Source organism: Neopsephotus bourkii, unplaced genomic scaffold (assembly GCF_033783945.1).
Source record: "Neopsephotus bourkii isolate Nb327-2 ecotype Australia unplaced genomic scaffold, CSIRO-AGI_Nbou_v1 NB_318, whole genome shotgun sequence".
In the NCBI taxonomy this organism is placed as follows: Eukaryota; Metazoa; Chordata; class Aves; order Psittaciformes; family Psittacidae; genus Neopsephotus; species Neopsephotus bourkii.
In genome coordinates this window covers 6,269,793-6,288,444 of record NW_026900826.1, presented here as the reverse complement: position 1 = coordinate 6,288,444, position 18,652 = coordinate 6,269,793, and the positions used below count along the sequence as shown (strand labels likewise).

General features: G+C 37.9%; 1 protein-coding gene across 3 annotated transcripts in view; it reads left to right on the top strand.

Annotated features, from left to right (window-relative positions):
• The window catches only part of THSD4 (thrombospondin type 1 domain containing 4), a 314,820-nt gene that overhangs the window by 45,536 nt on the left and 250,632 nt on the right, over window positions 1–18,652 (top strand). For all 3 annotated transcript variants that reach the window (XM_061347531.1, XM_061347529.1, XM_061347530.1), the window contains exons 2-3: window positions 10,941–11,048; window positions 15,068–15,137. In XM_061347531.1, coding sequence (XP_061203515.1) covers window positions 11,020–11,048; window positions 15,068–15,137 — 99 coding nt within the window. In that variant the 5' untranslated portion in view covers window positions 10,941–11,019. The remainder of the gene's footprint in view (window positions 1–10,940; window positions 11,049–15,067; window positions 15,138–18,652) is intronic.

Sequence of the window (18,652 nt, the reverse complement as noted above, 5' to 3'; positions counted from 1 at the left end):
AATTACAATGACATGACATCCCATGACACAAGCTGCCCAATAGAGTGATAATTTATATGGAATGAATGCAATTACTTAATCTGGCAGCAATGAAAGCTCTGTCTCCTTTTTCTGTAGTTCCACAAAGCTACGTTCACTGGGGAAGTGAGTGTGGAACAGTGGGCGAACCTTCTTGCAGATCTTTAGGGCCTGTATATGGAATTTAAGCACTTAACTAGAACAGCATAAGAATAAGGATTTAATAGAGTATGTTAACCATTAACTGTTAGTATTGTTCAGCTTTGATGGCCCAGGAAATACTGTTCATGTGCTGAAATACGGGGTTTCAGCAGGATGTCACTTTTTTGATTTTTTTTGAAGTGATAAGCAGCCATAAAAAATATAATGGCCTTACGTTCCTTCTTAAGCTATTGCTTGTAGTTGTTAGTATGGGTTGCACATCAAACAGGCTGTCTCTCTCTTTTCCCCCTTCCCCCTGTGCCACTACTCCCTCCGCCCCAATTCAGGGGTTTGTAGCTTCTCATTAGGGATGTTTATGATTGTTGCGGTGTCTGGTTGAGATTTATTACTTAGGCACTGACAATACTGCTGTAATCAGTTGTTATAAAGCTGTCTCTCCTGCCTGTATTTGTTACTGGCCAAATTCATCACACCAGGGATGAATGCAGAGTTGTATTTTGTAAGCGTGTTTAAAATTTTAATAATAACAATAATTTATGATTATTTTCAACAAGAAAAAAATGCCAGTGCAGTTTTGAATCATGAGGGCATCAAAGGACTAAAATGGCTTTGCTGCTTTCAAAATGTTAGAATTGGGCAGAAACTGATATGACTTCTTTTGAGCCATGCTGCTTGTGATTAAATTGTGATTGTTTCTACTGCTTTGAAATGCAAGAGGAGGAGAAACTGTTTCCAAATGTATCTTGCTGGCAACTGAGGGCTCAGAAAGGTAAGGTTGGTTTGTTTCTGCTTTCCGTTTTGCTGTTTTCCTAAAGTTATATTAGAAGGGTTTTCAAAACTCTGGCCTTTTCAAATTCCTGTTTACTCAGACCATACAGATTTTATGCTTAACCAGGAAACACAGTGTCAAGCAGTGCTCCAAGAATAATTACTTTTGAGTTGCATTCGTTTAAGCAAGTTTTCACCTATCTCCAACAGTGAAAACTCAAATAGAAGATTGCAAGTCACTGTTTAAAGTTTAAAACCTCACTTTTCTGTCCTGAAGCAGTATGCACAACAGCAGTAGACTCCAATTTAAAATAAGCAAACATAAATAACTTGGTCACGTTTGGTCTTTTTTTAAGTATTACCACTGATGTGACATACTCTGCCTGTGGCATAGGGGCTATTTAAAGCAGCAGCTGAAGTCCTCTGTATTGGAGGAGCTACTCAATTTTCTTTGCCAGCACTTTATGACTGGCTGTTCTTCTTCTCTTGCACATCCAAGAAGTCTCTCATTCACATTTTAAGTCCCCTTTTTTCAGTTTGTAAACGTATGGATATTTTGCCTGAAGCATTAGGTGATGTTAGGTGAGTGTCAGTGCGTTATAAATAACCTGCCCTCAAGCACAAGTAAATTCAGGCTCTACTGCCAAGAGGTGACCTTTGATTTTTTTTTTTTCACCTAGCAGTAAAGGCCCTGTTCAGAGCTCTTCACTGTCACTTAGGCCAAGCCCCAGCCATTTGAATAGGCGTGCTTGAGCATGAATGGTTATAAAAGTTCCCTAGGCATGGTATGATGATGTCAGAGGTTTCTGCCTTGTAGATGAGTTCGATAGACCAAATTAGATTCAACATTTGTTGAGGTCAGAAAAGAGAAGTAAACTGTGAGATTGGATTTTATTGTGAATTGCATGGCCACTAATTCTGCAACTGCTACTACTGCTAACTACTGTTACTACTAAGCTGTATCTGATCAACAGAGATAGTGAGCTTATGTATTAAAACATTTGTTATATATCTGTTGATTTTAGATACAGCCAGAAGGCTGTATATGCTGTCAGTGGTTAGACCTGTATCATAGTAGACACACTTTACCACTCTTGGTATCCTCCTAATCCACGCGTGCTGTTGAACTATGAAGTGCAGGGTCCCTCAAAACTTAAGTGTAGTAATTTTGATCAAACTACTGTGCTGCAAGATAGGATTGCAAATAGGCTATTTTATTCTGAAAAAGTATTGTATGGCTAAATGGGACTAATCCCTGTCATGGGGGAAAATAGTGTATAGCTAAATGGGATGAAGCCACTTTTTTTGCTATGCTGTAACTAACTATACTGCTGGTTTCCACTGTTCTGTTAAAAAGGGGATTTACGTTAACCTGCTTTTCTTTGCAAACCCATGCAGGAGCTGTAGAGAAGTATGATATTTCTTACTGTGTTTTCTCTTCAACCTGGTTTTTGCAGATATGAGAGTGGGTACTCGTAGGCATAAGCTTTGGTGAATGACTTTGCAAATAGAAAAGTTGATTTGTTTTTTTCAGAGTCAGATTTTACAGTCAATTCTTAGACCTACTGTCAGGCAAGCCTGTCTTTAAAGCAGTAGCAGATTTACTTATAGGCTGAGAAATACTCAAAACTGGAGTATTTCTGACCTAGAAAGGGTGACTGGAAGTCAGTAAGGAATGCAGTCTTCCTGACTCATTAGTTCAGTTTTTTGCTGTTAGCAAGGGTGACAAGGGTTGTTGGTCATTCTTTGAGGTGAGCATCTTTTATCTGTCAACCATAAACTCATTCTTCACAGGCCACCGGATGGCATCTGCCAAACTATGTATTTCCTAATAGGGAGATTTTAATCTGCAGCGAGTGAAATGTTTCAACTTTGCTGCTCAGTGATTGATAGCCTGAGATTCCTTGAATGCATGATTATCTTCATGCTTTTGTGTCAAGGATTGATATCTTCTGTAGGAGTGTAAGAGTTTATGCAGTTTACATTAAATGGGCTGAAATACTAACTGTCATCTAGACCACCAGAGCACATGAGGCATAGCAGCAAGACAAGATTTGTAGAAAATCTAAAGCCCTTTCAAACTGACAGGATAAGAATAAATGGCTCCCATTCCCCACCCTTAAAGGACCTTGCAGTTCAGTTTTAAAATGCAAGAGGCTGAAGGGTTCACCACATGGAGCTATTATCGATACAAGCATTAGGGTATTTCTGGAAGCCTGAACCAAGTAAGGACTTCAGAAAAATTATGTTCAGTGTCTTCAGCCTCAAGAGGTAGAATTGGGAATAAAAATTGTTTCTGGGTTTCTGAACATACGATTTCTACATTTATTTTGCTGTCAGTCATGCTGGATCTTCATTTCTCTGTCTTAAAAAGACACAATGATACTGTAGTTTGTCATCCTTACTAATTAAACCTGGGTAATCTGGCATTTTCCTTTTTTATCCCTGTTAACATCTTCCCATAAAGAAGAGACACACCTCTCTAAGTGTACACCTTTAAATATTAAAGGCTTAACAGCACATTTGGCATCTGATGCCACTATCTTGGATGACTATCCAGTTTTGTAACAGTGAACTTTTGTACAATTCTGCATATATCAAGCCTGGAGAATAAGAATATTCAATGTCTGTCTTCTTGTGCTGGAGCCCTCATCTAAATTTTATTGTGAATGAAAGCTAAATAGAACTTTGTGAAACAGTACTGAAACTTTGTGTGCTTTCTGAGTTATACCTGTATTTATTTGCATGCAGCATTTACTTTTTACAAAAGATCTACAAAACGACCTCTTATCATCATTCCAGTTGCCCATCAGAGATGTGTTCATTGTTGTGTCATATTAGGTTTAAATTCCCTGGTTTCAAAATTATGAAAGAAGTACTTAATTTCACAGTGCTCTGGTAAAGACCTATCACTAGACCTGTTGTTCATCTTTACATAGAAACATAAAAGACAATAAATCTTCAAATTCCGTTGTTGCATTTCTGTGCCAGTATGTGGGGAGCCTCACATCAGAAAGGATTTTAATGAGAATTAAGTTAGAATCTCATAATTCTTATGATATTATTTAATAGAAAAGTAATTTAAACAATCTTTTATAACTAGTTCATAAGTATTCCCCTGAAAACATTGTTACTTGGAGGTATTAATTATGCAGGGGAGATGTTTACTTCTCTGATACTCCAAAGAAAATATTTTGGTTTTGATTAAGCAAGCAAAGATTTCAGGTCCCCATAACATGTTCTCCTCCCTCTCGTGTTCTAACACTGGCACCCCAAGCACCTCAGAAATCTGGCAAACAGAAAGGAAGGAACTTTGTGGGATTGTGTGTGTTCATGTAGTACCTTGAAGGGACACCAATTTTTTATTTTCTTTTTTTGGAGGGCAGTGGAAAATTTAAGCATTTAGCTACTATTTAATTTCTCCCTTGGAAATTCACAGGATTCTTATGCTGTTAGAAACATTTCTGTATGCTCACAGGGCATTGCTGGATCTTTATATTGTCCTGTTAACATGAATCATCTCTAATTCAGAGGGTGGGCAGTTTCACATCTGGTTTTCTGTTTTGGAGCAATGTGGGGTGTTAGTTGTGACAGACTAATGATACACACATCTATTCACCAGTAAATTAAATATTTATTTTGAAGTGTACCTTGTCACCAGGAGCACTTGATTTTCACCTGTGTATGCTGTTGAATATTGCATAATACTCAGGCCAAAACATTTATTCTCTGAAGCACAGCCTCCTATATTTTGTTCCTTTTTTCCTGTGTGGAGGATATTGATGTTTATAGTTACAGTGTTTATTGAACAGTATGAAAGTTAATTCTCATAGTAAGTGGTTAAAAAGCTTGTGTTCTGCAAGTTCTTACTAAATAGGTGGCTGAAAACCACTGTTTCCCCTTTGCAAAAGGAAGTTATCTTCTAACTGCACAATAATTATGTAATATACGTGATTTTTACTTGATGGGAGGGGTGTTTCCCAGCTGTGTTACTAAGAAATAGCTGATTATACTGCTGAAATATGTTGTATGTTACTTGTACATGTGCCTTCAATTAGCTTTGTTGAAATACTTGTTTTCTATGACCTTTTCAAATAGGATATGTTAAACTCTTGAAGTGAGGCTAGCAGGTCCTTGGTTTTCATGCAAAAGATAGTAGGTCCTGAGAATCATCATCTGCCTCTTGATTTAAACTCCAGTTAAATATTATTGCAGTAACTGTTAAACACTGTTACTCTGAGTAAGACAGGTTGAAAGTTAGAAGCTTTCATTTCAGGGAGACACTTTGTGTTCTGGAAACAGCTTTCATTAAGCAAGTCATGAAAGAAGCATAAGAAAAGTTCATTTTCTTTGACATATTTACAAGTAAAGAAATTGGCATGGCTAGAAGAGGCTCTAAGAAGTTTCTGGTATTCCTAGTCCTCTGAAATGCAGTTACACGCTTTGCAATATCAGTATTCTTTTACTAAATAGGTAGACTTGGAGACTGACATTTTGTACATATGATTTTTCTCAATGAAATGTTTCTAACCAGAACATTCTAACTATGAGTCACAGCAGACAATTTTACCTGACTCTCCACAACATGGAGGGAGTCTTTAAGCAGTGTATAAACCATACCTAAACCATCAGTCTTGCTACTTATGCTAGGTGGAAAGAAGTATCTAGAACAGTAATTTGTTGAAAATAAATCTGTGTTCTTACTGCCTGTTTTGTAGGCAAGATTGTAGTTGTTTAATCATCACCTGTATTTTTAACTGGTGCTTATAGAAATGTCAGGTGTTTCCAATGACTTTTTAGGATGCTAACTGTTCCTTTTTCTGTATCTTTCAATGCCAATAATCAGATTAGTGTTGATCAGGATCACAGAAAGGTAGAAAGATTGTTTTATGAAAAGGATCTTTAACATGTAATATCCCCCTCCCTCTTATGTGTGCAGCTCCTTCTGCATCCTTACTTTTGAATACTCAGGTTATAGTAAAAAAGAGCATGTTTTATTAAAATGTACGGAATGTGTCTTGTTCAAAGAGGTGATGGTTTTTAATATGTAGAGCTGTGGTAAGTAGCACCTTTCATTGTTTTCAATGCAGCTCCTAGAACTTCTTTCGGTTCTTTGGGCTGATTAAGTGTGGCTGCTCATAATGGTCATCTGTGCAATGACTATTAGTGGGTCTGTGAGCAAAGTGAGCATGTGGACCATGTGCACATTTACATGACACAAGTAGAATATACCAGTACTTACGCTGAGTAAGTACTTTCAGATGAGAACAGAATTGCTCAGGTCCTTATGTACTTGTTATGTGTAAGATCTCTCCAGTTTGTTCTGCACTAGTGATACAGAACAGCTGTGGCAAGAGCTGGAATTCCTTAAATCAGTGAATGGTGACTGAAGCAAAAATGTTTGATTTGTGACACCCTTCAGCAGAACATTTTTAAAAGCCAAAATTTGCATCTTGTGAATGGATATTTTAGGAAATTGTGTATATGGTCACTGTTGGATTTCTCCAATTTTGAGTTGTTTCCTAGATTTTCAGAGGACAAGTAAATGTTATATATAGAATTGGATGCCAAATAATCAGGTTACGTGTTTTTTCCCTCTGAATTCCAAAGAAATTAGTTAAAATTACCCTTTGAGAAGTGTGATCTTTGCTGAATTAAGGAACAACTGTATAAATGGGACTAAAATGTCAGACTAATCCAGGATGGTCCTCAACCCCACAATTGTTGGGTTTTTTAGGGTCTTGGGTGCTCTTGTGTAGAAGCAGAACTTGATAGAAATGTGAGCACCTTCACCTAGATTAGTCTGTAAGGCAGTGGTAAGGTGAGGCCCCCAGGCACCAAGGAGTGTCTCTCCACCATGTGCAGAGGCTGATGAGTCATGGCTGCCTATCACAGGAGCATGAGTCACTGAGCTGTTATGCAAAAGTAGATGATTCCAGAGGCTATGTTTAAAAGGCAATTAGTAGTTGCTCCTGTGACTGTAAGAGGCTTGATCCTGTCTTTGTGTATGCTTTTGTTTGTGGAGTATGCTTACTGGAGTGTGGGAGCCTGATTGTGATATTTTAGGCAAAGAAATGAGAACTTCTGGATCTTGATCCAGTTTAGATTGGAGGGAGGCACTGAGCTTTTTTGGACTGCAGTAGTTCTGGACACACCCAGAAGGAGAACTTCAAAGTTTTCAAAGAATTTAAAGTAAAACAGAGAGGCACCTTCAGGGTTAGGTGGAGTTACTTGCAGTTTTTGTTTTACCAAAAATGTCTGCTCCATGTAAGCCTCAGAGCTCTTCATCAGATATAATGCTAGATTTCTCTGTTATGCAGCTTTCAGAAACAAGTGTATGTTTTAATGTAGTTAATGTATATTTGAAGATGCTAAAACTCCGGTCGTAGATGTCAGCAGCTGCAGTCCATGCTGTCAGGAGTATGTAAAATTATGTCGCTAGATAAACCTGGTGCACTGTAAGGTGCTTTATCGAAGCCTTGTGAATGTAAAGAATTTTGGATGCAATCCAGAGGACTTGCATTGAACATTGTTTAATAGATGTGAACAACTAAACTAATAGACGTGCTATACCAATGTGCAAGGCAGCAGAAAGTGTGTAATACCATTTTCTTTTAAGTATTTCTAACTTTTCCTAAATAATAATAATTATTTAAAAAAAGAGAGCTTTACACATCAGTGGAAATATGACTTCTGAAAGATGCTCAAGTTTCATAGCTACTTCAAGTTGCCATTGTCAGTAGCTGGCAACATACATATCTAACCAAAAAGATAAATATTGTAGGTAATTTAACTTGGCTTGCTATATGCTTAAGTCAACAAGATAAAATAGGCTAAAAGCTAAGAGCAATTCTGAACATAATTGAATTAGCATATGTTTCTACGTGATGTATCTCACATGCTGATGTGAGTTGAAATAGAGGGTGTTGGATTGTTTCAGTAGATACTGTGCATATGCATATGTTAAGAAATTTCTGTTATGGTTAGTAGCAGATACGTATAGGTATATGTGAGTTGATAGAACCTACGAGAAGTATAGGTTTATGCAAAAAATGTCATTGGAATTCATGAAGGTGAAATACCATCCACTCACGATACACAAGGGGTATAGTCACGTGAGAAATTTCGTGACAGTTGTTTCATGATATTAAGAGGTTAGGATAACTAATTCATAGGCTATCTGCAGATTTTAAAGGGCTTTGCAGGAAGATGTTTCTTTAAGTTAATTGGCTGAGGGGGAAATCTCACTGTTGACTTCCCAGTAAGCATTCTTCTTCTTTTGTTGACTTTCTGTACAGTCTGTGATGTCTCTCCTGATATTTCTGTATATTGCATCATTTAACTCTTTGGGAACTCTTACTGTGTCCACTTCAGCAAATTTCTGGGATTGCCCATGAGCCTACTCCCTTATTTATTTATTATCCATGTCTGCCCCTTTTTGAAATATCTATTACAAATTAGTATTTGTTATATACTGTGCGATAGACACTTGTCTGAGCCCTGCTGTCAAGACTGCCAAAGGGCTGCAGTGTCTGACTACAACTGGACTGGTGGGCAGAGATGGTTAAGGAGACTCTGAAGGTAATAATGAGTCAGTGTCAGAGGAAATTTCAGCAAATACCAAGGCAAAAGATGGTTATGCTTAGCTCATAATTTGGTAGTATAACTCCTGAGACTGGCAGCAGCAGTTTGGAGGGGTTAGGATCACTCACCTTCCACTCAGTGTGGGAGGGGAAGAGACTTTAAGCAGGGTCTTTATTCTTTTCCAGTCATTTTGTGACCTGATACAAATTTTACTATATGTAATGCAACTCAGTTCATGAGAATGTCAATGAAATGATTGTCATTCCATGGTTGGTTAGTTGGGTTTGGTTTTTTGGGGCTTTTTTGTTTCTTTTGTTTTCCCTTTCTCAGTTTCACAGTTTTTATTTTCATTGTACTTGGAAGTGAAGCAGGAAATATTGCTGAAATATCAACTACTTTAATGCAGTGGGCAAAGTCTTGCAAACTCTGCTTAAGTACAGGAGTGTGGGTTGTTCTATTTGAGATATTAATATTTATCCTGCTGTAAATAGGGTTACTAGAAAATCTTTTGCTAGATAGGTCTATAGTGCTTTTAAGTCCCTTGTGGGAAGGTAATTTCATTTTTACATTTGCAAGACTTAGTGCAGTTGCTAGTACATAGTACACACATCAGGCTTTTAAAAGTTTTAATGCCAAAATTAATGCTATTTAATCCTAGTGTTGACTATAGCTGTTTCAGGTATTGTGCCCTGGATCTTCTGGAATGATTGTCATGTTTGGACATTTTCATATATCAGAAACGCCACTGCCAAAATGACATTTCTTTCAATAGGTTGTAAGCACCTAAGCACTGAAATAATTTTTAAAACTCTTAAGTCACTTAGATACATTAGCAGCTTTTAAACTATGAATGATATTTCAGAAGAAATGCATCTATGAGCTGCAGTAAGAAGTGTTTTGAAAAAGGTAGTGAAATAGGTTTAAAAGTTAAGTTTGTAATGCAACCTGACATTGACAGTGAAGATAGAGCTGAACTGAAAAAATTGAAAACATATCCATGGACTCTCTTTTTAAGAACAATCTGGAGGTCCCTACCCCAGTTCTTCACAAAACTAGATCTATAATAGTATCTTTTGTGCTTTTCAAATGAAGTGCAATTTACAAAATGGATTAGGGGAGTGCACATTTATTTTTCTGTGAGTTTGTATCCTGTAGCACTGTTCTGCTTAAGTTATCCCTCCAAACAAGGATGTTGCATAAAAGATTATTGTGGAGTGAAGAAAAATACAACCCCAAAGAGAGTACATCTGGAAAAAAAACCCTAGAATTACAAGAGCTTGAAACCATGTTGGTTACAATCCACACCACTTGCATATCATCCATTTTCAGTAAGTGATATGAAATATTATTGCCTCAGTATGTCTGGTAATTAAGAGTCAGGTTGCAGGAAGTGAGGTGTGAGGCATTTGTTTCCATCACAATTTAAGCTGTCTGTTAGTAAATAGTGTCCGGGGGAGATCTGTAATGCTTTAGTGCTGTGTATGTAGACTTGCTGAACGTTTAAAGGAATGTAGCTTTTTCTGAATCTATGTGTTAAAAGTTCAAATGGCATAAAGTGTTGCAGCAGAAAGAGACTAAAAATCTGTTTTTAGAAGTGCTACTGATCTTATAAAAAACAATTGTACATCATTAAGCAGTGTAATTGGTGAATAAGTTTGAGAAAGGTTCATATCTACTGACAACTGTGGATTGCAGAAAGGAAAGTTGTAGTTTAACACTTTCTTCCTCATGACTAACTCGAGCTTTTTTACATGCAGAACTTTGTTATGGTACTTTCTGAAGTACTCAACTTTTAATGCCTTCCATTTAAAAAACTGAACAATTGAACAATTTGAAAAGGAAAAGAGGAATTTTCTTTTAAAGTTGTTACAAGTATTTTGTGATTACCTAGACTGTTTAGCCTGTCCAGTTAACTGCAAACAATAAACATTTCCCTAGCAGCAGGATCTGTACCTTGTCTAGTTGCACATTTCTAAGTTCTTGCAAGTCTTGTCTCTTTCTAGACAGATTTAAATTATCTGGCTACCTGACAGAAATGAAGAGCTCTTTATCTCCGAACAGCAATTTTCTCTTGTTTCTGTTCACTTTACTGCATTTCAACATGTAACCACTTGTAACTGCAAGATACAGGTGGCAGTTCACCAAGTTCTAAAATGTATGGATTTAGGTTCAGTCTTGGCAGTGTTTTATTTCCTCTTGTCTTCCTTCCTTCCCCTCCTGCCTGTTGCAAAAATATGGGGTGTGTCTGGTGTACTCCTGTAACATATACTCAGTTTCCAGTTTGGATTGCTCTTAAGTCCCAAGAATCGAGTTAGAGATGACTAATGTAGGTCTGTATCCAGTTTCCTAGACATCCTGGAAAATGCTAAACAAGCAGTGTTAAATGTTTTTCTCTTCCTTTTCTGTAGGATTTGTGTGTGATTGGCATTGCGCTATACTGCAGTGAAGAGGTATTTTTCACTTCAAGAGACCTTGCATTAAAGGATCATGGTAGACAGTTTAATAGTTTCTTTGAGGTAAGTAATGCAATAAAACATGTAAAATCTTATTTAATATGTTTTTAATGCACTGCAGTAAATTTCAATTTGGTTGTCTCTTTCTTTGGTGTTAAAAGTGTTAATATTATGTGTATCATAGAAGGATAAATAAAAATCTTGTCTGAAGACCAAATAATCAAGTACATGCATACCAGACATAGCGTTCTTTGGTGATAGTGAAAATAAGAAAGTTCTTGGCATTTGTTTATGCTTAGAGCATCTGTTAGTGTGTGCCAATTTAATGGTATATATTATTGGAAACTTGTTATTTTGGTGGTTTGTTTTTTCCTCCTTATGAGGCTGTGCAACTGCAGTCAGTGGGCTTACACTACTGATTTACGTGTTTTAGTACCTGTGCTGCAATTCATTCAGGAATCTGTATTGCATTCCTGAAGCAGTTGCCAGTGGGCAAACATAGGAAAGACCTTTCAGACAGTTTTCCTGACAAAGGAAACATTCAGCTGTTTCTAAGCTGGTCTGTCCAGTTCTGTAGCTGGGCAAGCAAATTCAGAGAAAACAGGCAGCTTTGATGCCACATGAGCGAAAGCTGACCTGCAAGGAGGGACAGCTGCCTGCTCTTTCATTTGTGTGGAGATACTGTCAGTAATATCTCTTATTTAACTTTTCTTATGAATTTCAGATATCAGTCTTTTAATTGCAATTCTGGCATCCTTGTTAATATGTCAGGGCAGATTCCACATCAGAATGGATCTGTCAGATATTATTGACACTACCTCTACTATTTTTCCTGTTGAGGCTTCTTCCTGAATAGCTCCTGCCAAGCTGTCCCAGACTTAGACTGTTTTGCAGACTGTCATTTGAGATGAAGTCAGGAATATGAGACAAGAGTACTGATCACTTGGCTAAAATTCTTTCACTCCTATCTGGACTATCCATAGTTGGACATGAGAGACCTTCATAAAATACAACTTCTAAGGGACAGCAACCATGAAAGAAATCTCTTTTGGTATCCTCCACCTTAATTTCTGGAGAGCTAATGCTGTAGTGACAGAGGAAGAACTCTGAGAGGTGTTCCTAAATGAGGTGTTAAACAGCAAACTTTTTCTTGCTACTCCTACAATTGCACTAATGCAGCTTTGCTTTGCTCTGTGCCCCTTCCTCCCCAGTTAAACAGAAATCGGCATCATCAGTAAAAGACAGCGAGCATGTTTGCTCTTTGCAGCTTTGGTAGACTGGCAGTTTAAAGCCTGACTTTGTTTTAAACTAGTTACTTGGCTCAAATAGTGCCATGACTGTGAGAGCATGGGCTGTACCAGAAAGGAGGGTTCTTACACAGAAGCCTGAGTTAAACAGCCAGTGATCAGCTGCAATTGATACCTGATCTGTCCATGTGTACTTGAAAAGTTTTGCCTGATTTTGAGGAGCACTTGTTCTTTTTGGCTTTTCTGCACAGTAAGAATACTTAAAACAAACCTACTGAAATTGGAGAAGCATGTTTTTGTAGCTTGAGAGGGCTAACGTTAGTCAAGCATGTCAAATGAAAAGGCCTAGTCCAGAGAAGTTAGCCAAAGCAAGCTACTGAGGGAAATAACATTAAAAAAATTAAATTGCCACACACTGATTTGAAGCTAGAGGTTTACCTCAGGATAGCTTCAGTATTCCTGGCAAATTTCCCGTGTGTGTTTGAAATAATAGGTTGATACCATTGTTTCTGAGAGATCCAAACGCAGATACCAGAAATGAATTTAAAAGCTAGCTTCATTGTCCTTGAGCATGTACATACAGAGGGAAATTACAGTGCAACCTCATTAAAGAATGGTCAGGAAAAGCTTGACATGATGTAATCACACATATACTGAAAGTTTGCATTTTGGAACTGAAAATTTTAATCTGATAAGTCATTTGCTTTGAAGATTATAGTTCTCACTCAGTTCAGAACTCCCAACCTTGTGCATGATTTCAGAAGAATTTATGGGTGGAAATCTGTAGTCCTTAAGACAGATCAGTAGAGTCTTGTTTGAGGATGAAAGCATTCATTTCTTTATGCAAAGTTTGAACTCTCTTTCACATACTCTGAGGGATTATAGGGAGCAGAAGCCATAAGGGACCAGGGAGTGGGTTGGAAGATTCTGACAAGGAAGTTAAATAAAATTTGCAGAGGATGTTAAATATAATTTGCAGGGGCTGGGCCTGTCAGTCTGTGCTCTGCCTACTTAGAAGCTTCTTATGTTTTCATTGAGGGTAGTTAAGGGATCGCTTGAGCACTTGGAGAAGGGACATGAAGGTCAGCTAATGTCAGACTTGGTACTGTCATTTTGCACTTTGGAGGTCTGAGTTCTGCCTCTAGCTTTGATTTCAAATGTGATTGGCAAATCAGTTTCTTCATTCATGCCTTTAACTTCTGCTCAACGTTGTGTTATTGGGCCTTGCTCTGAACTGCACGTTTTGACTCTTTAACTGTGGTTTCTTTATAGTGCCCTACCCTGGCTCTGATTTCAGCTACCTCTGTATTTTTCTTCATCATAAATGATAGCTTTGTGAAATATAATACTTCATTCTGACAGACTTTTAAAGTGTTTTAATTGTTGATTTGTTTTGTTTTCTTAAATTGATATGGCAGTAAGGAAGTAATGACTTCTTACCTTTGAATGGCTTATTGCTATGAGAGGGGCATAGACTGGTGAGGAAGTGATGATAGGCCATGTGCAATCAATACTTACCTAATGTTCCTTTTGCAGTATGCTAGCGAAACCAAACAGAAATCTCAAGAAAAACATTCTGCTCAGTATAAAAATATAGGTATTGGTGGTAATGAAACTATTAGTATAAAAACCTCTTTCTGTTTAGGAGGTCTGTCTCTGAAAATACCTAAAACAATGAGAAATATTTAAAGGGTTACTGTGTAGCGAGTGAAGGAAGGAACTGAGAGTGGGAAGCACAGCTGGATTTTGTCTGGTCATTTAGTTTTCAGATGGATTTTGCATCTAAATCCATCAGTTTTTTCTTGCTACTCCTACAATAGCACTAATGCAGCTTTGCTTTGCTCTGTGCCCCTTACTCTCCAGTTAAACAGAAATTGGTATCACCAGTAAAAGACAGTGAGCATGTTTGCTCTTTGCAGCTTCGGTAGACTGGCATTTAAATTCAGCAAATCATTAGCAGCTTTCCTCTTTGTAGAGGGTGCGAAGCATAGTCTTTGTAGAGGGGAAGCTCAAACGTCTGGTAGAAATAAAGATACCTTCATTTGATGCTTGTAGCTTTCCGTGTTTTCTGATGAAGGGCCTTGCTACAAGGCAGCAAACCAGTCTCTAGTGCAAGTTATAGCAAACAAAAGACTAAGCTAACTGAGCCTAACTTCTAACAGGCTCCTAGGAGTCATTACAGTGGTGAGGCTTGACAGAACAAAGTTTGTTTGGGCCTGGTTCCCATTATGACTCCTTTCAGATTGAAGATGTGGGGACTGGAGTGATGCTTGGCTGCTTCTACTGAGTCTCTGGTGAGCTGTGTCTGCTACTTTCCATCTTCTGTGCCCATTAGGTTATTCAGTTTCTACAAGTGTTAGGCAGCTGGGGAAGAACCTATTTTTCTGCAAAATTATGGTGATTCTTTACATGTTTCTTGTGTGCTGGAGGTGGAGTGTTCTTCTATAAAATGAGGAGCCAGAACCAGAAGCAGGCTTAGTCCACAGTTGGGTGAAATCTTACTTAGCATTTTAGAAAACTTGCAAAGCATATGTCAGTTTGACACCAATGCTGACGTGTTAAAATGTGAACTGCCAAGAATATTTTAATTTAAACATATATGTGAAATACTATCAATGGATTCTACTTGATGCACAGACAAATAGATGTATGTAACTGGTACCGTCTGCTGTGCAAAGAATGTCATAAGAACGTCACATACAGTTTAGTGAGTCTGCTTTGGTTAGTAATGGTACTCAAGAGTCCAAATAAGTTCTTGCACTATGAAGCCCTGTAATAGGTTGTAGATATGTGGGTTTTATTAGTGGTAATTATATCACCCGTTTGCTTTTTCAGACTTCTCAGTTCGCTAGCAGTGCTGGGGTTTCAGTTTGTCATCCCACAGCCTTCAATTGAACACAGAAAGGTAAGAATTAAAAATGTTCAAATTTTAGGTACTTAAGTGTAACTATAGAAAACATTAGAGTAAGAGGCATGAAGCATGCAATCTCTGGGAATAATGTGGCTTTTGTGTGTGTGTTGTTTTTGGGGCTCTTTTAAAAAATATAAATATATACTTGGTTGAAAGAGGCTCATCATAGTTAATTAGCTGAGTGGTTTTATCAAGTGTTGTAAGTCACAAATAGGTCAGTGGCAGCTTACTCAAGCTCTGGAGGATTTTTATCATGAAAGACAAAGAGGAAGAAGAATTCATGTCAGTGAGATCAGTGGTCAAGCACAGATTAGCACAAGCATCATTTGCTTATAGGTAGCTCTTTCTCTTATAGTGATGGAGATGTCTGAAACAGAAGTTGGGCCCAAACCTCAGCTGCTAGATTTAAATTGCTAGAGGTTAGAACTGAAAACTGCTCTTGTGCTCTTGTGCATGGTTCATCATAGATGCTGGCATGGTGCACCTTCCATCCTGCTCAGCATTCTGGCTGGAATATTTAGGTTAGGTCTTTGCATGGCTTTTCAGGAAAGTAGTGGACAGTTTGAAGAGCAACAGAGGAGCAGTGATTATCTTCAAGAGCTTTTAAAAATCTTACCTCTGAGGGAAATGTGAATGAATTCAAGTTGTTTAATCTAAAGAATAGAAGGCTGGTGGGAGAGGCAGATAAAATCTCCAGATACTTATGACTGCTAAGGAGAAGGCTATTCTTTCTGTCTGCCGTGGAATAAATGAGAAGACATGGATTTAAACTGGGGGAAAGGAAACTTAGGTTTATTGTTAAAAAAATCTTAGGGTAAGGATATAAAGAAGAACAGATCATATTGACTGGGTAATGTTTAGAATTTCCATGATGGAAGTCTCTGTGAATGTGTTGGATAATTGTTTGTCAGGACTGATGTGTAAGTATTGATGATTCTGCCAGAGACCTGAGGGGAGACGCTTTGAATGCTCTTGATCTCTGTGTGCTGTGACTTTATATCAGTGTTGTTCTCATCGCTAAGTTGGTATTCAAACACAACCAATTCTGCTTTTTACTATAGGTTTTAAAATAATAATGCAAGATGTATATTTATTTTGAATGGTACTTTTTAAGGGAGTAAAAGGCAAGTTTGTGGGGTTTCCTTCTTTGTGCTGTCTTTAGGGCAAAATTTTGTGGACAGTAGCTCCATAGGTATGGGCTAAAAACCTGAAGCCATCTGATAGTTATAGCTCCTGAAGAACACAGCTGTTATGTTCAACTGCTTGTACAGCCTAATTGTAAGACAAGTTCAATGAGGTCAATAATGAAGCAGTTTGAAACTGGCATGGTCCAGCTTGCAGCATTTCTCAAGCTGCCCGAGTGCTTTATTCTTAACCTGAGTACAATGTAATATTCTTCAGTAGTTTAGGTCCCCTTTATTTTGTTGTGCAGTTGACATGGTCAGGCTGCTGCTCTGTTTTCGGTGCTCTGTCTAATTAGGCATTCTTTTGTAACATTGACAGTGGAGAGATGCTGCAATCCAGCTTTCAAATGGCCTTAGGGGCAAGAAAATCTACTAACTAAAATAGAGTAAGTTAGAGAAACAATTGCTTCATTCTGTGAAGCTCCAGAATTAATTTTTATAGAATCAGATTCTTTGTTTTCAGTCAAATGGGAAATGCCAGAGGTCTGGAGTGTCTTCTGTACTAGTTAAAGGGACTGAAGGCATGGTCCTAAGGGGCACAGTGACCACCTTGGAGCTGTTCTTTTCACTGACAACAAGACAGGCAGAAGTTTCTAGTGATGGCCTCATACAGGCTCCAGGGCTGTCATTCTTGTCTCGTACTCCGTGGGAGACGATTCTGTTCATGCCAAACTGCATTTTAGACTGGAAGTCTGTATTTATTAATTTTTTTTGAAACCTTTGGACACACCTGTCAGCTCCAGACAAGAGAAACTGTTAGCAGCTCTGAAGACCAGGTCAGGCATTTATCTAATTGAGTTAAGTTCTCTGCTTTGTAGCTCTGGAAGTTGTGCCTCTTCTTTTAATGCAGAAACCTGGACAAGTGTTTGCTGGCATCCCCAGACAGCATCTCCTATGTATTTCTGTGTGCATCTCTGCTGTTTGGCAGAGGTCCTGTGTGAGAGGAGGTCAGTTTTGCAGGAAAAAAGGGAGAGGAGGGAAAGATTTCATGAAGAATATGTCATTTTACCCTGGTAGTGAATAACAAAAGTGGTGCTTGGTAACTTTCATACACATCCTCAGAGGGTACAGTATGTGGAAACTGAGTAACTAGAGCTGAATTCTATTAAAACATAAGGTTATACCCCAAGCTTTATTTTGTGTTTATTTTGCAGCTTAAACACCTGCACAACTGATGCTTGAACGTGCAGTGTTGGGAGAGTGTTTGGATTCTGTTGTGTACCCTGCATATACTTATTCTTGCTCTGAAAGCTATGGACAGAGAAGTAAAATTAGAGAACTGGACTTGAGTATTTTGCTGAATAATTCATTAAAATATTTCCCAATAGCCTAGATCTCCTTACACTAAAATTTTGGGAAAATGAAATAAAACCTAGAACAATCCCCAGAGCAACTGATGGAAATGCAGTGTAACTGCCTCTGGACACCCACAGTCCAGCTGAGCTGTTATTTTGGGACTTGAGAACACTCATCAGGAAATACTATTTTATGCTTATATTAAAATCTTGCTAGATTTTAAACTTTTGTTTCTCTTTGGAATCCGTGTTTAAAGCCATACTAGTTTCAGAGAGGCTGACATAATGTAGATTTTTGAGCAAAAATCTGTAGTTTCCTGTCTCTTTTCTTGTGAGAGTTTTTATTTAGCTTCAGTATATTAAAAGTACTTAAAGTACCTTTTGGCTGCTTCTGACCTAGTGGCATATGTTTAGGACTTTAACATGAAGAAAGGAGTTTATCTTCTCAAGCAGCAATTTTTAATCTTTTTTTTTTTTTTTAAGAGAAATCTCATCAACAGAATGTGGAAAAGCAGCTCAGCAGGTTGCTTTCCTCAGATGCACATACACAAATCTGTTTCTGCTATGACAGTCTGGGGACTGTTAGCTAGAAGAAGTGAGGTAAATTACTTCCATAGCGGGGAAGTCAGTGGAATTAAGACTTGGGGAGATGACAGGAGATGGGAAAGCTTTATTTGTTCTTATTTGCAGTTTATTCTGTAACTCTTCTGATTTCAGAAGCTCCCACCCTCCATCCCCATACTAAATGCAATACTTGTCCCCTTCTTTTGTTACTCTGGGGAAACTTACGCTTGGCTATTAAAATAGAAATGTTTTGAACACTGGCTGGTAAGATGGTGTCTTTTGGGTGTGTGGAGTTTGGTTTTGGTTTGGGTTTTTTTTTTTTTAGTATTTGACTGGGCAGTGTTTTCTGCTTTTAGATTTTATAATGAAAGTTTTGGAAGGTTGTCTGTCATACAAAGGCAGAATTGACCAATACAGAGTTTCTAGTTTCAGAAATACCTGCTAGCTGATTTTTATATAGAAGCTT